At 44.1% G+C, this 23,871-nt stretch overlaps 1 protein-coding gene across 1 annotated transcript in view; it reads right to left on the bottom strand.

Moving 5' to 3' along the window:
* The window catches only part of LOC141139627 (putative serine protease K12H4.7), a 111,153-nt gene that overhangs the window by 28,615 nt on the left and 58,667 nt on the right, over window positions 1–23,871 (bottom strand). The window contains exon 6 of the mRNA XM_073625940.1: window positions 6,246–6,447. Coding sequence (XP_073482041.1) covers window positions 6,246–6,447 — 202 coding nt within the window. The remainder of the gene's footprint in view (window positions 1–6,245; window positions 6,448–23,871) is intronic.

Below are 23,871 nucleotides of genomic sequence, written 5' to 3'. Positions count from 1 at the left end.
AGGCTGTCCAATGCATATGGTGGGAATATATATACTCTAATTTTTTTTTTTTTTTGGAACATTACCAATTAATCAAATAGTAACAGTTCCTTTAAACTATTTTACTCACTTTTAAATCAGCCCCTTAGTTTATTTTCCAGTCACATATTTACTAAAAACAGCCCCTTATTTGAAGAAATAATAGTCATCTGTGCTGGAGTTTTACAAGGAAAAAGCATATTCTTTATTCCTCACTCATGTAACTTTCAATGTGGCAACATATGTAATAGTGTAACAATCGGATGCCTGAGAACTTTTCTTTATAGTATATTTTTGGCACATATCATTTCCTTTTACCACAACTGAAATAACACTGCTAAATGACAAACATATGGAGGCTAATGTTATAGACAGCAAAGCAGTAGGATGTGATGGAAGCAGTACCACACAGCTGGAAGTTGAAGCCAGAGAGAGAACTTCTCAAGGTTTGATTTCTCATGTACAAATAAACAGAACTGTGCATATGTTCTAATAAAGAGCAATGTGGGTCATGGAATCCTGAGCGGGAGTGCATTGCACAGGAGAAAAATTAGGACAATGAAATATATTCATTCATTCAGAGACACAGGATTAAGAGACAATCGGAAAATACAATGGCAGAAAAAACAAACAAAAAAACCCCAAAACAAAACAGTGATTGGGCTGGTACAGCCCCTGCCACTTCCAGCATGCCTTCATTTTGTGGTAGTGTTCTAGAAGTAAGGAGGTCTTTGCACTACTATTACTACCGAGAAAAGTTTACCTCATTTACTAGCCATTTTCTTCTAGGTTTTATTTGGTGGATGTTCAGGTACCTCTGATACCAGCTTTGGCTATAAGGTCCTTCAGGCTACTCTTTGAGCTGCAGGCTACCCCTATTTCCCTAGTTTTGCTATGTGGGCTTATTAGCATTTTGTTACTGTTGCCCACTTCTCAGTTGGACCGTTTTGGACATCCCAAATGTCTTTGAATCTGGTGTTCCTTAATCAACTCCATTAAACAGATTTTATGGCAAGTACAAAAAATTTTTTTTGGCGTAGTGGTTCACTTTTATTCTTTTTGTAATGCAGCATAATTTTAGAAAGTGTTAATGTTTTGGTTCCGGTCTAAAACTCCAGTGGCACCACACAAGCAGTCAGGATCAGGAGGTATTGATGCTAATGCACAAGAGTCAAAATTAGATAGGGAGAAGGGTGGCAGGTAAGGATGTAATTGCATTAAAACTTACGGTGCTAACTCTAAAATCTCCTATCTAGTTTTTAGTAGCAATTTTTCTTGTTTACTTCACCTTGACAAAGGGCTTTTTGCGTGCTTTGAAGCATTGGGATATTATATCTTGATAAATGTGTACAGAGCTGGCAGATCCAACTGCTCCCCTGAACCATGTGCCTATAGTTTGAGGGTTGTACAGTTTGGAAATTAACAAAAAAGGGAAATAAAATATGCCATAGAAAATTGAAATTTAGATGGAAGTTTTAAAAAGCCTAGAGAAATACAGAGCATTAAATATCTCTCGCTCAAAAACTATTCTAGACGCGAGTTACTGCGTTTACAAGCTGTTACAAGCAGTTGGCATTTAAAATGCTTCTGAACATCTGTCCTGAACGCTTTTTTGCTTTAAAAAAAAAAAAATGCTTCTAACCTCAACTGCCTGGAAACTACTATAAACAACTTTGTGATAAGATAACATATCATAATATGCTGAAAAGATAACATAACAGAGGAGAGTTCAGGGGCTGCTGAAAAAAAAAAACGCTCAACCCATCCTAAACGTTTGATTATCAGTTGCAGTGTACATGATGCCTTAAAGTGGAAACTCTCATGTATCACTACTCTTATGGACTCCTAGCGATTCCCTTCGCTATCATGGCTAGGGCGCATCAACGTGGTTAAAATGACTGTGCTCCATAAGATCCTATACTTCTTTCACACTTTACCGGTCCGAGTACCCGACTTCTTATGCTCACTCCAGAATAAAATCTTAGCTTTCATTTGGGCCCACAAAACGCTCCAGAGTAGCCCGTACCACTTTCTTTGCCCACAGACTAAGAGGCGGCCTTGGTGTTCCAAACATCTCAAAGTACTACCTAGCTGCACAGCTCCCACAGCTTACAATGTTACATGCGACCTCAGACGTTCCTTTATGGGTGCTTCTGGAGATCTATGTATTGCCTGCATGTAGCTTAACGGTAGTAACAAAAGTGAGTTTTATTTTATTTTTTTTGGCCGCAAGTTTTTGAAAAATGCAGAAAAAAATAAAATAAAATGTATGGTTTTAGAAATATCTTCATTTACAATTTTGTATAACACACTGCCTAGGCATACTTAGAATTACACTCCCAAATATATTCTACTACTGCTGAATATGGGGATACCATACTTTAGTGCATAAATTAAACATCTAAGTAAAGCTGGCCATAGATGGGTAGATTTTCAAATGAAATTTCTTAGGAAAAGAGTTTGTTAGTTTTTCTAATCATTAGTGGGTCGATGAAGCATTTGTTTTTGACCACAGAGAAAAGAAATTTGATGGAACAGGATGCAAAATGTTTCTAATTTCTAACAGGGTATGTGGTTTTCGTTCGGTAAAGTCTATTCACTCCAAAATCAAATGTTAAAAACAAAATGACATTTTCCTAGGATTTTTTGTTAGAAATTACTGTATATCCATCTTTGGCCAGCTTAAGTAAACGTCTGATATAATCTTCTGCCATATTAGTAGAGATCTAATCTTCTGCCTTATGGTGCCAGCTCTCCAGCAGTATCTTTTGTTTACGTGTCTTTGCCACAGTGTAGATTCACTTAAGGCTCAACTGGACCCAAAAAGTTAGTGGATAGTTCCAAATATTTTTTTTTAGTTGTAATACTTTTTTTTGAAAGCTATTAACAAGAGGGAGAAAACAAACAAACGTACATACTGTAAGGGAATTCATTTTTTCTACCAATAACAGCATCTTCACTAAATAGATAAAACAATTCTAAAGCCATGGCCACCCACAGTACACATCCTCTAACAATGGCCAACCAAAACAGTTTCTTCGTTTCTTCTAGCAGACAGAAATAAGAAGCTTAGTTAGCAATATAGATAGCCTCCAATGAAAACTGAATAGTAAAAAGGCCGAAAAGCTACTGTGGCTGAACGGTGCAATGAGTGGTAGTAATGTTTAAGGCAGAATGCCCCCCCCCCCCCCAGAAACAAATACCCTCAATGTAAGAAGTCTACATTCCTTGTGTAGCAAGGTCCCAGGCTTCCTTTAGTCTAATGAGAACCTCCAGAGCCAGGAACAGCTGACATCCTTCTGTACAGAGTGGGTTGCAAGGCATAGTGGGTGTAATGTAAGGTGGCCACGTGTCTTGTTAAACTCCCTTCCACGAAAAAGTTCTCCCTATTGTGGGGTCACCAGTATGGTATTTGTAAATTTAAATCATATCCCCTCTCAAGCATCTCTTCTCCAGAGAGAATAAGTTCAGTGCTCGCAACCTGTCTTCATAACTAATATCCTCCAGTCCCTTTATTAGCTTTGTTGCCCTTCTTTGTACTCGCTCCAATTTCCAGTACATCCTTACTGAGGACTGGTGCCCAGAACTGGACAGCATACTCCAGGTGCGGCCAGACCAGAGTCTTGTAGAGTGGGAGAATTATCGCTTTATCCCTGGAGTTAATCCCTTTTTTAATGCATGCCAATATTCTGTTTGCTTTGTTAGCAGCAGCTTGGCATTGCATGCCATTGCTTAGCCTATCATCTACTAGGACCCCCAGGTCCTTTTCCATCTTAGATTCCACCAGAGGTTCTCCCCCTAGTGTATAGATTGTATTCATATTTTTGCCACCCAAGTGCATCATTTTACATTAAACCTCATTTGCCATGTAGTTGCCCACCCCATTAATTTGTTCAGAACTTCTTGCAGGGTTTCCACATCCTGCAGAGAAGTTATTGGTCTGCTTAGCTTAGTATCGTCCGCAAATACAGTGATTGAACGGTTTACCCCATCCTCCAGGTTGTTTATGAACAAATTAAATAGGATTGGTTCCAGCATAGAACCCTGTGGGACCCCACTACCCACCCCTGACCATTCCGAGTATTCCCCATTTATCACCATCCTCTGAACTCGCCCTTGTAGCCAGTTTACAATCCATGTACTCATCCTATGGTCCATGCCAATGGACCTTACTTTGTACAGTAAACTTTTATGGGGAACTGTCAAATGCTTTTGCAAAATCCAGATATACCATGTCTACGGGCCTTCCTTTATCTAGATGGGAACTTACCTCCTCAAAGAAGGTTAATAGCTTGGTTTGGCAAGAACGATTCTTGAATCCATGCCTATTACTGCTAACGATACCGTTTTCATTACTAACATCTTGTATATAGTCCCTTATCCCCTCCAAGAGCTTGCATACTATTGATGTTAGGCTAACTGTTCTGTAATTCCCAGGAATGTATTTTGGCCCTTTTTAAATATTGGTGCTACATTGGCTTTTCTCCAATCCACTGGTACCATTCCAGTCAGTAGACTGTCAGCAAAAATTAGGAACAATCGTCTGGCAATTTCTTGATTGAGTTCCCTCGGGTGCAAGCCATCTGGTCATGGTGATTCATTAATGTTAATGAATGTTAAGTGTTAATGTTAAGTGTTAATGTTAAGTGTTAATGTTAAGTTTCCCAAGTCTAATTCTAATCCTGTCCTCTGTTAGCCATGAGGGTGCTTCCTGTGATGTGTCACGAGAATGAACACTGCAGTTTTGGTTACTGAAGCCCCACCGATTCCTTGTGAAGACAGAGGAGAAGAATAAATTCAGGACCTTCGCCATCTCCCCATCCTTCATAACCAGATGTCCTTCCTCATTCTTTATGGGGCCAATATGGTCTGTCCTCCCTTTTTTACTGTTTACATACTTAAAGAATTTCTTGGGATTCTTTCTATCCTAGCCACCCTAATTGCACTCTTACATTTCTTGTTGCATTCTTTATAAAGTTTGAATGCTGATGATGATCCCTCAACCATGTATTTTTTTGAAGGCCTTCTCTTTTGCTTTTATATGCATTTTTACATTGGCGTTAAGCCATCCAGGGCTTTTGTTCGCTCTTTTAAATTTATTACCCAATGGGATGCACTGGCTAATGCCTTTATTTAATATGCTCTTAAAGCGAACCCATCTTTCCTCCGTTTTCTTTGTTCCTAAGATTTTATCCCAATTTATAACTTCTAGCAAGGTTTGTAGTTTAGGGAAGTTGGCTCTATTGAAATTCAGTGTCTTTGTATTTCCCTTATGTTTCCTATTTGTGCGATTTATACTGAAGCCAATTGACCTGTGATCGCTGTTTCCTAAATTTCCCGGTATTTCCACATCCGTGATCAGGTCTGTATTGTTGGTAATCAGTAGATCTAGTAACGCTTTATATCTAGTTGGTGCGTCTACCATCTGACCTATGAAATTGTCCTGCAAGACATTTAGGAACTGTCGAGCCTTAGACGAATGCGTGGTTCCCTCCACCCAGTCTGTGTGGATAATTAAAATTCCCCGTTATGATAACACTTCCCATCCTTGCTGCTAATCCAGATTGTGATAGGAGGTCCGTCTCCCCCTCCTCCCTCAGGTTAGGGGGCCTATAGCATACTCCCAGTATTATTTTCCCCTTAGCTTCAGCCCTTTGGAGCTCTACCCATAAGGATTCCACCTCCTCCCTAGCTCCCCTAGTGATGTCATCTCTCACATTCACTTGTACATTATTCTTGATATACAGGCATACCCCTTCCCCTTTTTTACCCTCTCTATCCCTGCGATAAAGGGTATACCCTTGAATGGTTGCCAGCCAATCATGAGAGCTGTTGAACCAAGTCTCTGAAATTCCCACAAAATGCAAATCCTCCTCGTACAACAGTATCTCTAGTTCACCCATCTTGTCTGCCAGGCTTCTGGCACTGGTGAACATGCCACGTAGTTTAGACTGTTGCATACTATCCTCTTATTGGGTGTTCCGAGATTGCAACTAGGACTTGTTACTATACTTGTCTTAGGTTTATGTGCTTTAGTCAGCCTACCACTAATGCCCCCAATACTACCCTCTAGAATGTTTCACGCTAACTATCTCTACCCCTTGACCCTCCCCCCTGTCGCCTAGTTTAAAAACCCCTCTAACTTTTTGGCCATCTTTACTCCCAGCACATCTGCACCCTCTTCAAAGGTATCATTGATCTAAAAGAGTCAGGGCATAATTTCTCACCTCCAGCAGAGGCAGCTCCTTCCCAGTGGCAGTCCCTCATGTCTTGAATGTATGAGCGATAACTTGCTTCTATGCATTTCTCCTGTGCAGCTTTTATAATGGTGTGGATTACTTTAGCATATCTGTCATATGGCGAGCCCCATGATTCATTAGCCATAATATCACACACAACCTGAATGGTGATATTGGTGGTTTTCACACCCTAAGAAAAGGAAAAACGGGAAACAAAAAAAGGTATAAAGAATTTATTTTAACATTTACAAGTTTATTCAATAAAGCAATAAAAAAGAACAATGGAGAGGTTCAGCAACCAACTGAAACCAGGGGTCACATAATCACAGTTATATCAGCAAGATGGGTTCAGATTTGTTGCTACTAGCATATACACTTTGCTTATCTTACTAAATACAGTTCATAACTAAATATGTACGTAAAAAGGAAGCCATATTTGCTCATTACATACTGTACATTGCAAAGTTACACAATGGTTGGGCTTTACTGCTTCTTCTTCATTTGAGTTGATTGACTTTCTTAAAGCAATATACTCTGTGTGGCTGATTACTGTGGCTGTGTAGCTTACCCACAATTGTTAGAGCCCAGCTGAACCTTCAGTTTAAATCAGGAGTAGGCAACCTGAAAGAGGTCTACCAGATCTACCTGAACAACATGGGAGTAGTCACAGATCACTGGGCTATGGCTAAGTGTAGCAAACATTCAGAAAGGTACACTACACTCGTGGTGTGGGTAAACCGCAGTGCATCAGTGTGAAAGTAGCCTTATATTAATATGCCCAGTATATTGCTTCACACTGACCTGAAGATCTCTTATTTCCTCCTGCTGGCACCACTCTGGAGACCACTAGCTGGGATAAGAGGTGGAGTGCAATTGGTATCACTACAGAGGAGGCATTGGCTTATGCGGCTCTTTCTCCCTACTACAGCTCCAACTTTACAAGTAGTCCCTCTGCATTGCACTCCGTTTGATGCTCTGGGATAGAGCATCAGCAAGCCCAGACCGTGATCTACCATTCACCTGGCCACGATCTACAGGTAGATCACAATCTACAGGTTGCTGACCCCCCCTTTAAATCCACTAAATACATTCCAGGTTGAGCAAAACAAAAATATGTGCACATTTTCACAGCTCAATTTCTTTCAAAAAGACTGTCCCCTGCTTCAGAGAAGGACGCTTGCTCTCTATGGGAAAGCAGGTGACTTTTCACACAGGTCCAAGACACTTTTTTTGAGTCAGACCTAATGTATAGCTCTGCATTCAGCAAGTACATGCTCCCTGTGTTGATGGAATTGATTTTTGATTGGATTTGAAACCTCTAGCTCTGGCATGAACAACATTTTTAAAACACATCACTGTGTGACTGACTTTTTTTTATATACAGATTATTTTTATACATTTCCTATAAACCCTGGGTGGATGTTATCAGACATCTCATGGTTGCATTGTAGTATTCTCCTACTGTTCTTCTAACCTATCTGTTAGCTACAAGACAGGACACGCTTTTGTAATTGGGAGTTGAGGAAACGAAAAAAATGTTGAAAAACCTTGAGTAATCTGTTACACCCCTCCCCCCCTATATAGAACCTCTGGTTTTAAAGGACTGCTTCATTGCATCTCACTGACACAGTATGGGTGGCCCTAGAAGGTCAGACAATTTGTTATATATATATATATATATATATATATATATATATATATATATATATATAAAAACAATAACAACAGACAGTAAGGAGTCTGTGGCCTCAAACCTGCAGGACTCACATACCACATTGTGGTCTGCAACTGTGCCAACCAACAGAGATGTTAAAAAGAGTTCCATCAAAAAGAGTTCTAACAAGTTTAAAAAACATGTGTGCAAAAAGCACTTTAAGCCTTATTGCTCCCTTGGTAATCTCTCCGCATAACCTAACCCTTGCTTTATCCTTCAAACATGCTACTAAACTGCCAGAATGGGCTATTTGTGGCCTGATTTTGGCCATCAAAACAGCATATATAACTTGCTTATATCATCATCATGCTACAAATTTTAGTCAGCCTTCCAATAGTCCAGATGTTCACCTATAGAGTCAAATCTCTTGATAATTTGGAATTGGTGGTATCTGCTTGTGTGCATCTTAAAACCTCAATCAAAAGACAAGGTTTTGGGCAAGGATAAACATGTGTATGGGCCTCTAATGAATGTAGTACCCTCGTGTGCTAGAAGTGTAAATGTGCTGGATGACTCACAGGCAGCATTACTGAGACCTCCCCCCTACTTCTAGAATGTACTGGAACCTTCTAGAAGAATGGGAGGGGAAGTAGTAAAGGTGGAGCTGTCTGAAGTATTCTGAGGGCCCTGACCAATCCCCAACTTGGGTTGGCAGGGGTCAGGCCCCCTCAAATACTCCAAGTCAGCCTAACTGGGGAGGAGTTGTTCGGGTGGAAAGTGGAGATGGAGTGTAAGGCTGTAGGTGGCCTTGGAGGGAGGTCCCCAGTTTGGGGGGGTGACCTTGGGCCTGGGCAAGGAGGGGACAGCATGAAAGACTGCCAGGCAAGTCCCCAGGAGGACAGGGTACAGCCAAGAGGGCTGGCGAGTGACACACAGACAGGAGGACTGGGAGGTGCACCTGAGAGGACTGGGATAGAGCAGTCTGGGATGAGTGCAGAGCCAGTCAGGAGGACTGTGGTGGTACGGGGAGTGGAAAAGGGCAGCTGCAGCCAGGAGGGATGGCCATGCCTGAAGAAGTGGTACTGGGAGCAGTAGCCACAGATAGGACACAGTGGCGGCTGGTGCTCAATTTTTTTGGGGGGGCGCAAAGCCCTAACCAACCCCAGCCCCCCCCCGCCGGTCTCTCGCATGGCAAAAGATAGATAAATAGACAGATAAATGGACACATAGATAGACACTGGGTGGGATGGAGGGATAGATAGACACTGGGTGGGATGGATGGATGGATAGACACTGGGTGGGAGAGATAGACAGGGGGGAGGGGGAGAGAGAGATATACACTGGGGGGTGGGGGAGAGAGATATATACACTGGTGGGTGGGAGAGAGAGAGATACACTTGTGGGTGGGAGAGAGATACACTGGTGGGTGGGAGAGAGAGAGAGAGATACACTGGTGGGTGGGAGAGAGAGAGAGATACACTGGTGGGTGGGAGAGAGAGAGAGAGAGATACACTGGGGGTGGGAGAGCGAGAGATATACACTGGGGGTGGGAGAGCGAGAGATAGATATACACTGGGGGTGGGAGAGAGAGAGAGAGAGAGAGAGATAGATATACACTGGGGGTGGGAGAGAGAGAGATATACACTGGGGGTGGGAGAGAGAGAGATATACACTGGGGGTGGGAGAGAGAGAGAGAGATACACTGGGGGTGGGAGAGAGAGAGAGATATACACTGGGGGTGGGAGAGAGAGATATACACTGGGGGTGGGAGAGAGAGATATACACTGGTGGGTGGGAGAGAGAGATATACACTGGTGGGTGGGAGAGAGAGATATACACTGGTGGGTGGGAGAGAGAGATATACACTGGTGGGTAGGAGAGAGAGATATACACTGGTGGGTGGGAGAGAGAGAGAGATATACACTGGTGGGTGGGAGAGAGAGATATACACTGATGGGTGGGAGAGAGAGATATACACTGGTGGGTGGGAGAGAGAGATATACACTGATGGGTGGGAGAGAGAGAGAGATAGACACTGGGGGTGGGAGAGAGAGATAGACACTGGGGGTGGGAGAGAGAGAGATATACACTGGGGGTGGGAGAGAGAGATATACACTGGGGGTGGGAGAGAGAGATATACACTGGGGGTGGGAGAGAGAGAGATATACACTGGTGGGTGGGAGAGAGAGATATACACTGGTGGGTGGGAGAGAGAGATATACACTGGGGGTGGGAGAGAGAGAGAGAGATACACTGGGGGTGGGAGAGAGAGAGATATACACTGGGGGTGGGAGAGAGAGAGATATACACTGGGGGTGGGAGAGAGAGAGAGAGATATACACTGGGGGGTGGGAGAGAGAGAGAGATACACTGGGGGTGGGAGAGAGAGAGAGATATACACTGGGGGTGGGAGAGAGAGAGAGATATACACTGGGGGTGGGAGAGAGAGAGAGAGATATACACTGGGGGTGGGAGAGAGAGAGAGATATACACTGGGAGGGTGGACACAAACACATAGATCAGTGATGAGGACTTACATATTAATGAGGCTCTGTCTTGCAGACTGCAGTCCATGGCTAGTGACACTGTCCTGACACCTCCTCTGCCTCCTTCCTTCCATATGCTGGCTGGGAAGGATGTCTTATCTCGTTCTTATCTCCATGCATTCAGTCACACAAGGCTGGTCTCCTAATTTCTACAGGATGGATGGATGGGAATGATTCACAACATGGGCTGTGTGTTTAACAGGTGCCTTCAATGACACTGCCAAACTGAGACACAGCAACACCAGTGGAGATAATAGAAGCACTGACGATCGGCACTTGTGAAACACACAACCCATGTGAAGCTTCCCCATCCATCCATCCATCCTGTAGAGTGTAGAAATAAGGAGACCAGCCTTGTGTGATAGTCAGTGCTTCTATTATTTCCACTGGTGTTGCTGTGTCTTGGTTTAGCAGTGGAAACATTCGGCTTTGCCTCTTTAAAGTTGAAGGCAGTGGAGGAGTCCGCTCCTCCGCTCGGGCGCACTGCTCTGACACAGGGAAAACCGGAAGTGACAGACTACTAACTAGTCTGTCACTCAAAGCACAGAGCCATAGTAATACACTATGGGCGCTGGGCGGATGCCGATCGGCGTTTTGCTTTGCGCCACAAGGCGGGTTAAAACCCCGCAAATGAAGCGCCTCGTCTGCAATCTTGTGATTGCATAGACGTGGCGCTTTCCATAGTGCACTGTGCCCGGCGCCCCTAACACAGTGCACATAAGGACTTTTTTCAATTTTTTTTTTTTTTAAAGGGCCATTTAAAAAATTTTTTTTTTTTCAAATTTTTTTTTTCAAATTTTTTTTTTTTCAATAATTTTTTTTTGACTGCATGGAGGGTGGGGGGGGCGGCGCCCGGGCGCCCCCTATGGACAGGCCGCCACTGATAGGACATCTAGCACTAAAAGACTTCCATTTTTGCTTCACCATAGGAGCCCTCAGTCCCTGCCCGCAAAGAGAATTTGTCCAGACTCAGCTGAGATTGTGCTGAGTCTGAAACCTGTTATAGCTGGTCCTGGGAGTGATAGTCTGCAAGCGTGTGCTGGAGGTAGAAGAGAATGTATATAGTTCAAGTCCCTACAAACTTTCATCGATCAAATAGGCATCCCATATGCACTTTTCCCCATCTAAGTTAAATTCCCCTAAATAAAAAAAAAAAAAACAAAGCTGCAAGGACTGCTTCTTGTCCGAGTGACTAAAAATTTGTGTGCCTGGCTGTGCAGGGTAGGAGATGACCACATTCACCAGTGGTCCCTACGGGGATACCGCTACATGAATTTTCAGTATGACAAACAAACAGCCAAGTTTAAACACTTCAATATTATATACAATATATCTGAATATCGGTCAATCCTGATGTAACAATGTCCTCGCTCATTTCTTGAGGCCCGGGAATGCCAGGACAGTACAAATATCCCAAAATGACCCCTTTTGGAAAGAAAACAGTTTCAAAGTATTTATTTAGAGGCATGGTGAGTTTTTTAAGTCTTTAGGAAAAAAGTTAAAAGTAGTATTTTTCACACTTTTTTTACATTAGGTCACCAGTGCAGTATGGCGTCATCTTATACCCGTGTATAAATTATATTTATTCCTTTTAGAAAAAAGAAGAAGGCTGAACAAATACAATACACCACAATAAAACCAGGACAACCCTCATAAAATTATATATATTGTGACGGTATGCAAGGTGAGGTCAACGATAATCAGTATATTTTACCTCGCATTCGTTCTATTGTAAGAGACTGAACCGGAATCCGGCCCGGGTTTTTCCAGCCTCTGTGGCAGGCTTGGTTTTGGTCCGGGTATTGTGGTCCACTTGAGTCCCTGTTCAGGTGGACTTTAAATGACCAGGAAGAGAGCACAGCAGTGCTCTGGCCTGAGACTCAGAAGGGAATCAGAGAGAAGCTCTGTTTGTTTGGACTGAAAAAGAAAGTTTGCTTTAACGTATGTTTTGTGGGTGATGGGGACCAGCCCCACACCGTATAGAGAGCAGTCTACTGTTTAATTTAGCGCCAGATGGCAAAGGATTTACTTTACTATTTTTGTTTATTTTTTATGACCTTGCAAACCACTTGTAAATAAAGCTGGCAACACGCCAGATTTTAAAGAAACTACCTGCACGCTAGCCTTCATTTTGAGAAAAGGTGAAACCCACGAGCTAATCTCCCACAATATTTTTTTTTTCATTAAACAAAGGTTTTATTAAGTAACAAAACAAAAATGGTACATATGAATACAGAGTTGTACCAATATAGATGTACATAAAATGCATGTTAAACAAGGGAGGTATACACTGTTTATGTAGTCAAAATTAGGAGTAACATGCACTAACGCAGAAATAGGTGTGTACAACTATGAAATACTATCAGTATAATGAGTAACATTATCTCTCTTCCTCCCTCCCCCCCACCCCCGTTGAACATTTATTGTTTTTCTTATTTTAGTATGCGTGTTGTATATATATATATATATCTCTTGATGTTCTCATGTATGTTACATGCATTTAAGTCTGTATGGGATGTGTTGTGCACTGCGTAGGCATAACCATTATGGGAAAACAACACTGACCATGATAACTTTTGATTTAAACTTTCCCTTATTTGTAACTGGGATAAAGTCTTAGTTATAGAGATCTAAGTGTTGTATTGCTAAACAAGCTTATTATTGAGTACAGGTTTCAGGTTCTTGCAGCCATCGATCCCAAATTTTGTTGTATTTTGTCGGACAACCTCTATTAATGTAAATATGTTTTTTGTATGGCAGGGTTGCGTTAACTTCTGTTTTCCATTCCACCACACTGGGAGGGGTTGGCCTCATCCACTTTCTTGCAATTATTTTCCTGACAGAGAATAGGATTTCATGTAAAAATACCTTGGTGAATTTGTCTACTGTGTCTGGAAATATCCCTAGGAGACATTGTTTTGGTTCTAGCGCTATTGGGGAGCCAATGGTATCGTGCAGAAATGTTATAACCTGTTTCCAAAGTTGTTGAATATTGGGACATGTCCATATTAAATGAAAGAACGTGCCCATTTCTTGTCCACACATTGGACATAGGGTAGACTGATTGCGTTTGTATCTGGCCACTCGAATTGGGGTAAGGTATGTTCTATGTGTTATGTAAATCTGAGAGAGTCTATCTGAAAGTTTTGGTGATACTGCTAATCTCCCACAATATTATATATATATATATATATATATATATATATATATATATATATATATATATACACACACACACACACACACATATACACACACACACACACACACACACACACACACACACACACACACACACCCCCTAACAAAGGAGGGAAGTGACATCTTGAGAGGTGGAGGCTCCCCAAATCTAGATACTAAATAATCTACTTGATCTTTCTCCCCAATAGTCCTAAGAGTTACCAGGCCTCTCTACCAAATCTTAACTCTTGCATCCTTATTCCCCCACCTTCTTACCTCTCCCCCCTACAACACTTGCAACCACCCCTTGCTACACATGCGTTTGTGACATAACCAAAAATTATACCTAAGGCGATCTAATAGTTACATTAAGGGGAAGAAGCCCACAACTTCCTCCATTTCCTTCCTTTACTTTCCTTCTCTTCCCATCCCATCCCACCCCCTCCTCTTTATCAATCCCACTCCTTACCACTTGTGTTTGTTTTTGTTATGATTTTTGGTTTTGTCACAAACCAAAGGTCTGACTCAAAAAAAGGGTTTTGAACCTGTGTGAAAAGTCACCTGCTTTCCCATAGAGAGCAAGCGTCCTTCTCTGAAGCAGGGGACAGTCTTTTTGAAAGAAATTGAGCTGTGAAAATGTGCACATATTTTTGTTTTTCTCAACCTGGAATGTATTTAGTGGATTTAAACCAGGGGTCAGCAACCTGTAGATTGTGATCTACCTGTAGATTGTGGCCAGGTGACTGGTAGATCACGGTCTGGGCTTGCTGACGCTCTATCCCAGAGCATCAAATAGAGTGCAATGCAGAGGGACTACTTGTAAGGTTGGAGCTGTAGTAGGGAGAAAGAGCCACATAAGCCAATGCCTCCCCTGTAGTGCTGGCTCCTGTCCCATGCGGAGCGATACCAATTGCACGCCACCTTTTATCCCAGCTAGCGGTCTCCAGAGTGGTGCCAGCAGCAGGAAATAAGAGATCTTCAGGTCAGTGTGAAGCAATACACTAGGCATATTAATATAGGGCTACTTTTACACTGATGCACTGCGGTTTACCCACACCGCGGGTGCAGTGTACCTGCAGCTTTCCTGAATGTTTGCTACACTTAGCCATAGCCCAGTGATCTGTGACTACTCCCATGTTGTTCAGGTAGATCCCCACCTCTTTCAGGTTGCCTACCCCTGATTTAAACTGAAGGTTCAGCTGGGCTCTAACAATTGGTGGTAAGCTATCAGCCACACAGAGTATATTGCTTTAAAAAAGTCAATCAACTCAAATGAAGAAGAAGCAGTAAAGCACAACCATTGTGTAACCAAGAGCAACTTGTACCAGAGTGATGGGAAGAGAAGAGTGTGGAGAAGGAAAGGAACTGCTCATGATCCAAAGCATACCACCTCATCAGTGAAGCATGGTGGTAGTGTCATGGCGTGGGCATGTATGGCTGCCAATGGAACTGGTTCTCTTGTATTTATTGATGATGTGACTGCTGACAAAAGCAGCAGGATGAATTCTGAAGTGTTTCGGGCAATATTATCTGCTCATATTCAGCAAAATGCTTCAGAACTCATTGGACGGCGCTTCACAGTGCAGTTGGACAATGACCCGAAGCATACTGCGAAAGCAACCAAGGAGTTTAAGGAAAGAAGTGGAATGTTATGCAATGGCCAAGTCAATCACCTGACCTGAACCTGATTGAGCATGCATTTCATTGCTGAAGACAAAACTGAAAGGAAAATGCCCCAAGAACAAGCATGAACTGAAGACAGTTGCAGTAGAGGCCTGGCAGAGCATCACCAGGGATGAAACCCAGCGTCTGGTGATGTCTATGCATTCCAGACTTCAGGCTGTAATTGACTGCAAAGGATTTGCAACCAAGTATTAAAAAGTGAAAGTTAGATGGATGATTGTTAATCTGTCCAATTACTTTTGGTCCCTTAAAAAGTGGGAGGCACATATACAGACTGTTGTAATTTCTACACCGTTCACCTGATTTGGATGTAAATACCCTCAAATTAAAGCTGAATGTCTGCAGTTAAAGCACAGCTTGTTTGTTTCATTTCAAATCCATTGTGGTGGTGTATAGAGCCAAAGAGATTACAATTGTGTCGATATCCCGATGTGTCGATACACAATGAATGGTATTAATAGAAGCAATCCATTGTGTACAATGGTCATGTGATCTGCAGTGATTGGTCACTGCTTACATGGTATCGGCAGCAGCCCAGTACACCGATTTGTCGTGGGGCACAGATTGCACCATAGCACGGCCGGGCAGGAAGCAGTTAAAGAATTCCTGGCATTAGTACATTATACATAGTTTTATTGGTCCACCGATGTATATGACATACCTGGCGAATGCTCCTGGAAGCTGGAAATCACTGAAATAGACACCACTACTTCAGTGATCTCCATTTGCTTCCTGGTTGCGTGTCAGGTGGCTGCTCTCCTGCATTGTGAGTACAGAAAGTCAGCCACTCGGCATGTGTGCCATTCAGAGAAGGTTTTGCATTTTATGAATGAAAGCAAAAGCATTCTCTGACTGGAACGGGTGGAGAGGCAGGGCAGTGATATCAAGCTCTGCGCCTCATTCAATTGGGTAGTTATTTGCATTCATTCAGAATATGCAAAGCATTTTCTAAATGGCACCCATGCTGAGCAGCCAACCTCCTGTGTATGCATTACGCCATCCACTCACCAGGACCCAGAAGCAAGTAGAAATCACTAGAGCAGTGGTGTCTACTTCAGTGATTTCCAGCTTCCAGGAACATCTGGCAGGTATGCCATATACATAGTTACAGTGAGCCAAGGTGTAACTATGTAGAATATGCCGATACCTGTTTGACTTAGCTATTGCATTCAGGCAGCCGCAGCACCCGCAGCTGTCTGAACACCCGAACAGTGACGGCAATGGTTCAGATGAAGTCCCCGTTCAGCTGACATTTTTCCATCCGACTCCTTTGATTTTTTCAATCAACTTTAGTGTAGCCATATAGTGCTGAAAAAGCCACTCACAGCTCAGCCCCTGGTTTTAGCTGGTGCAGCAGGTCTAAATTTAAGTCGTACAATCGCCAGCTTTAGACCCAATCTGCCATACTTTATATAAGGAGCTTCTGCCCACTAGAATGTCCAAAACAACCCACTGCTAAAAATCTTTAGGCTGGGTTCACACTATTGCAAATTGGATGTGGGTTTCCCCCGCATCCAAGTCGCATAGGAGGAGATTGTGACCCGCTCTCTATGGAGCCGGTTCACACATCTCTGCAGTGGCTCTGGTGCAAATTGCACAGGAGTCCTGTGTGTCTTTTGGTCCATTTCAAGTCTGAATTCAGCCCAAAATTCGGGCTGAAATCGGACCTAAAACGGTGAATGGAGATGCACCGGATTTCTGGTGTGAGCCGCTCCGTGCTTCAGTGTGAACCCAGCCTTAGATTTACCTGCCCACATGTATCAAAAGTGTTCAATGCACTAGGCATAATTTCACACGGAACCAAATGACTTGTCATACAACAATTGATTAATGTAATTTGCTGCCGTAACCAAACACCCGAGCACACATGAAAATTTGAAAAAATGTGTTAGATTTTCAGTGTTTATCCAAATCCAGTTTACTACCCTTTATTTTCACTTGGTAACACTGAAAATAACACACTTCCAGTGCCTGGGTGGATACACACACTTCCCCACTGTATCTAGGAAGTGGCAATCTTGGTCATCTCCCAACAGGTCTTCCTCTCTCCATCTACATTAGATAGGGATTGTTGGGGTGGTTGGGTTAGTGGTCTACAGAAAGAAAATCACATTGTTTTGCTTTTACTTCAGCTCAAAGAAAGTAACAAGGACACTGCATTTCTAGCAAGGACAACAGATATGTTCTGTAATTACAAAAAATTTTCTTGGCCTGGAGGAGGGACCCCAAGTGATAAGATTAGTTACAAACTCCACATAAGTATTAGGACTCTTTCACACGGGGCAGATCAGTGATGATCCGCCCCGTGAACACCCGCTTGCTCAGCGGGGATTTCTCCGCCGATCCCCGCTGAGCAGAAAGATGACAGGTTCATCGCTGCACACTGTGCAGCGACGGACCTGTCAGAGCGCCGCTCTCCCCTAAGGGGGATCGGACGATGACGGACCGTAGTGTCCGTCGTCATCCGATCCGAAAACGGATGGAAAAGTAGGGTTTTCCTCCGTTACACTTTTCGGATCGGAGCGGGTCGGATGTCAGCGGACATGTCCCAGCTGACATCCGACGCTCCATAGGGATACATGTATGTCCGTTTTTCATCCGAAAACAGAAGGATGAAAAACGGACATACGGACTCCCCGTGTGAAAGAGCCCTTAGCAGGTAAGAAAACAGATAAGGAAGCAATTATTATGGTGCAGCCTTAAGACCCAGGTCATCGTCCGTAATCTCCAAGCCCTAAGCATCAATCCATCCTGACCAAATTTTATCGAATTTGCTAGGGCAATTCCGATTAAGGTAGGTGATTATATAGAGTGGCAGGACAGAATGAAGAACAGAGCGCCAGGAGGACGCCGTGGGTGGTGCAGCATCTTTCCAGTGGAGGAATATCTCCCTGCGTGCATAGAATGTAGCTTAAGAACAGCCTAGTGCATCTACCCTGAACATTAGTGCCAAAGATGTTGAGCAACATATACCTGGGATCTGACTCGAGGGCCAAAAGTGGTTATCCGATTGAGTTCTTCATCAAGAATCCCTGACCAGTAGGCAGCAAGGCGTGGACAGGACCAGACAATGTAGAGAAAGGAGGCAGCCTTCAGATCACATCTGGGACAAGGCACTGGGGCCCCTGGATTCATAATCTTCAATCATTTTGGGATGAAGTAGGCCCTGTGCAAGAACTTGACTTGCAGAAAACAGTCCCTAACTGAGATAATATTAATCACAAAAGAGAATAGACAAGCTTCCCAGTCTTCTTTAGTCAAGTCAGGGATGTCTATTTTCCACTTGTCAAAGGTCTTTTCTAATTTTTTAGTAGGGGTTATGGCTAGGCGGAAGTACAGGGAGGATAAGGGTTTGTCTATTACCTTGGCTATAAGCAATCCTTCTACAGGGTCCGATTCTAGGGTGAGAGAGGGTGGGAACTGCTTCTGAAATGCGTGGTGAAGTTGGTAGTAGTGGAACAACATCCACCCCTTTAATGTGTGTGCATCTTGGAAATTGGGGAAGGAGCGCAATTAGCCATCGGAGACAACATGTTTAAGATTCACTATCCCCTTTCTTGCCCAAACCTGAGGGTCAGGGACTTTACTTAGATGCGGAAGGTTTGGGTTACCCCATAGGGGGGGAGATGTGGGGAGAATGTCTCTGGAGAGCTAAAAACGGGCCCTCATCCTGTGCCATACCGGAATAGTGGTACGCATCAGGTCGGTAATACCGGGGTGGGATTTTAGCCCCCTGAACACCAAGTTACTAAGGGTGGAGTATGACCCCATAATGGCCGCCTCTAGGGTAACTGCTGGGTTATCTTTAGGTTGAGAGAACCACCATCTGACCATTACCAGGACTGCTGCCCAGAAGTACGCCTGAAAGTTAGGTAAGGATAGGCCCCATTGAGTGATGGGGAGCTGTAGAGTGGAGATGGCCAAACGTGGAGGCCTCCCATTCCATACAAAGGAGGATATAATACCCCGTAGTTTGTTAAAAAAAGAAGCTGGGGGCACCATTGGGGAGTTACGGAAGAGGTAGAGAAACTTAGGTAAATATACCATCTTGACAAGGTTCACTCTACCTACTGGAGTCAGGGGGAGAGACCTCAATGCCATACATTTCTGAGAGAAGGCCCTAAGCAATGGCAAGAGGTTCAGTTCAAAATAGGAGGAGAACAGGGGGGGTCCTTATCACCACCCCCAGGTATTTAAATTCGGATGACCAGGTCAACGGGGGTACCAGTCTGGGCGTGTTGGCCTGAGGTGAGAAAAGCTGTGACTTTCCCCAATTGACCCCGATGCCCAAAAATAATCTGAACACATCATGGATTTGAAGGGCTGGTGGGAGAGAGCATATGTCTTTGAGAAACAGGAGGGCATCATCTGCGTATAGGGATATTTTGTCTACAATCATCCCTACCTGTATACCTTCGACTGAGGGAGCAGACCTGATACGGACCGCTAGGGGCTCCATGGCCAGTTCAAAACAGGCCTGGGGAGAGCAGGCAGCCCTGTCTAGTACCCTGAATTAGGGGATGTAGGGTTATGGTAAAGCAATTCAACCCATTTAATAAAACGAGGACACAAAAGTAGCGGCATTCCATGGAGTCAAAAGCCTTTTCTACATCTAAGGAGGCCACCACCTCTGGACCGTCCCCACCTGCCCTAGAGAGATGTGTAAGGAGGCGTGGGATATTAATGTCAGTTCCCCCTACCCTGCATGAATCCGGATTGATCCGTTTGTATCAGAGTAGTTATCACAGTGTTCAATCGGCCAGCCAGGACCTTAGCCAACAGTTTTGCATCCACATTAAGGAGAGATATTGGCCGGTATGAGGAACTCTGCTCCGGAGCCTTGCCAGGCTTGAGAAGGACCACAATGACTGCCTGGGCCATAGAGGGGGGGGGGGGGGGGAATCCCTCCTCCATGGCTTTTTGGAGTATGAGCCTGAATTTAGGAAGCAGCTCCTCCGCATATGTCTTAAAGAATTCTGCTGGGAGGCCATCAGGGCCCGCTGTCTTACCATTTTGCAACTGCCTGTTGGGGCTCTTCCAGGGTAATGGGGCCATCTAATGCATCACTAGTGACAGATGTCAAACATGGCAGCTCAATTTCCTCCAGATATTTGGATAGTTCCTCGTACGTACCCACCTCCCGGGAGCTTTACAGCTCTTGGTAAAATGATGCAAAACGTGCATTTATAGAGGCAGAGTCGGTTAGCAGCGACCCATCAGAGTTGCAAATGTCAGGTATAGACACAGGCGAGGAACTCTCCCTAGCCAACCATGCCAGCATACTCCCAGTTCCCCCCCCCCGCCCATGTTCGAATATGCGTTGAGATTAATATAAGAGCTTGGTTTTTGTAGCAGATGTTCAGAGCAGAAGAACATCTCTCAGTGCTGCCTGAAAATCAGAGTACACTCTGGTGGGAGTCCTTGACAGGGAGTACTCCATCTCAAGTGCAGCCACTCTCTTCAGCCCTCAGTAGATCCTCCCGCATGTCCCTGCGGACCCTACTGATGTCTGACTGCAGGCTGCCTCTGGAGAATGCTTTAAACATGTCCCAAGAGGTGGATAGAGATATGGAGAGATCCTGGTCCTGTCAGTAGTGCCTCCTGTCGGATCTATACAGCTTAGAGACCCTCGAGTCAGACAACCAGAACCTGGATAAGCGCCGCAAATTGTCCCATGGTGCGGTGGACACGTTTAGTTTCAAGGCAAGAGGAACATGGTCTGAAATGCCATGAGGTAGGATGGATATGTCCTGAATCCGGCAGAAAGTCTGTCCATCACAGAATCCGGGACCATATTGAAATCTCAAAGAATCACCACATTATCCGTAGAGTAGGCAGAAATTTTGGTGATCAATTGGTTAAGCAGTCTCATGGAGGCGGGGGGGGGGTAAATACAGCCCCACCACCACCAATTCCAATCTATCCACCATAGCATGTAATATGACATAGCGGCCGTCCGGGTCCAGCTCCAGTGCCATCAGCCTAAATGCAAGAGACTTCTGAATTAAAATGCTGACCCCTTGGGAATAACTGGCGTATAAGGAGTGATAATGGTTTCCTACCCCAGGGTCTCTCAAGACTTAAGAATTTACTGCCCACCAAGTGGGTCTCTGGTAGAATGCAAATCTGGGGATGATATGAATTTAGAAATTGAAAAACCAGTGACCTTTTCACGGAGGAGTTCAGGCCCCTGGTGCTCCAAAACACTATGCTACAGTCAGCCATAGGCATTATAGAACTAGGCAGGATTTCCCAGATAGGGCCTAGGAGCAGAACCTGGACCACCTCGTAAGACAGTGCATGCAAAAACGTGCCAAATAGTAAGGAGTACATTGCTTGTAAAATTAAAATGCAAGAGAAAGGTATAACAAACTAGTCCCAACCAACCCCCCCAAACCCCAGCCCCAGCCTTGGGGAGGCTTAATAACCCAACCTAAAACAGAGGCAAACACACCTTCGGGTGGGGGAACACGTGGCAAGAACAGCATCCACAGTCCAGCAGTCAGTTAGTACACATTCAGTACTCAATTTGGGACCGGATCATAAATGTGGGTGCAGTCTCCCAGCAGCTGCCGGGGTACAAACTTGAGCAGCGTAGCTGTATAGGGCAACCATTGGGAGAACAGAGGCCATAGGATAAGGGGGGGGGGGGGGGGGAGTGGACAGTTTGACATCCAAAACAGGAGTTTTAAAAGGGTATGCAAAGGGATGGCAAGGCAACATCTCCCGTCCTATGGATGCCTATAAGGCACTAGAGATTCGTGGCCCATGTAAGCAATCAGCCATAAGTAATGCATATCCGCGAGGCAGGGTGTCAATCAAGGCTGAGGCTTCCTCAGGGGATGTAAAAAACCAGACAGATTTGCCTTCTTCCACCCGCAGTCTGCCCGGAAACAGCATGCTGTATTTTATATGTTTGGAGAGGAGCCTGGGTCTCACCGCGTCAAAGGATTTTCATTGCCTCTGCGTTTCCAGCGAATAATCCAGGAAGATCAGGAGTTTGGCATTCTCAAAGCGCAGTTCACTTTGCAATCTAGCCTCCCTCATCACCAGGTCACGGTCACGGAAGTGGAGCAGCTTAAAGATGAGGTGGTGCTCCCTTGGGCCCCCTGGTGAAGGGTATAGGGTGAGCTCTCTCCACGGTAAAAAAAAAAATGGAGAGAAACGTGCAGAGGGAAGCAATTGATGCAGAAGCGTTCAGCAAAGGTGGTGGGTTCTGCACCCTCAGCCCCTTCAGGGAGGCCCAAAATGTGCAGATTTGTTCCTTCTATTAGTTTTCAGCATCTTCAGCCCGAGCCTCCAATGCCTTAACCTTAGTTTTAGGGTGTGCAAATTAGCCCGTGTCATGTACCGTGTCTTTGGTCTGAGAGACCCTCTGTTCCACCTCAGTCATTCTGCCACGGAAGGAGACACAGTCTTTCTTGATGAATTTCACATTGACCTGTATATTGTCCAGCTTTTCGGTCAGTGTCGTGATCGCCTGCATGACTGCTTTGAAATCTGCCGCCGTAGCAGGCAACCGTACGGGCAGGGGTTTTAGGCAAGGCCGCTGTCTTACCTGCGATGTTAGGCGCTGCGGCCGTACGATGGGATTTTGTTTTCCTGCAATTTCCATATTCGTATACCCCGGAGGTGTTTTGGGTCGGGTCTGCACCCAATAAAAGCTGGACTTAGAGCCAGTCTTCAGGAGCTCAGACACTACACATGTGCTCCCAGCTCCATTACGGACACGCCCCCCCAACTCTGTCTTTACATTGGATTCTTGCACTCCTTTGTATAGTTCACAGTGGGGTATGGAAGAGCCAGCACCCTGAACCATTTGTGGTTTTATTGCTCTGCACAGTGTTGACAAGAATACTGTAAACATCCTTAGAGGAGGTGAATGCAACATCAATGTGTTCCTGTTCCCATATTGTCCAATTACCGGGCTAAGGGAGGAGAGATGGCTAAGGAGGCAAAGAGGGCTAAGGAACCAGAACCTCAGCAATTTTCCTACGGTCGCCCATAACATGTTGAACATGGATGCTTGTAGCTATAAGATGAATGTATATGGACGTAAAAACTTTGATGCTGAGCCAATGATTTTTTTTTTTTTTTTTTTTTATGCAAACCAACAGCAAAAAGTATAGTAGTAAAAGAATACATTGATAGTAGATAGACTACAAATGCTACAAAATAATTATAGCATATAAAAAGGGCAAAACAGTTAATAAATGTCCTCCCCATGTTCAGAGCTTGGCTGAAACTAGTATCAGGTTAAGGATGTGTTTCCAAGTTAAAGTAAAGGATTAGAATCACTGTGAGAAAAAAAAAAAAAAGGACAGATCCATCAAACTAACTACTAAAGTCTAACACTGTAGAAACAAAATTACCGGTAGTTACAACACCACGATGAGCAATCAATTACCAGGTCTTTTGGGAAAGGAGCACAAGTTGTTTTACGAAAATTAAAATGTTAATATTATGTAAATTTCTGTCCCATCTGTGACCCAAATATTACACTATTCAATTCATCCACTTTTAGTCTAGATTTCATTGAGAATAAAGGAAG

Source organism: Aquarana catesbeiana, linkage group LG04, assembly GCF_042186555.1.
Source record: "Aquarana catesbeiana isolate 2022-GZ linkage group LG04, ASM4218655v1, whole genome shotgun sequence".
In the NCBI taxonomy this organism is placed as follows: Eukaryota; Metazoa; Chordata; class Amphibia; order Anura; family Ranidae; genus Aquarana; species Aquarana catesbeiana.
This window is presented reverse-complemented; position numbering and strand designations above follow the sequence as displayed.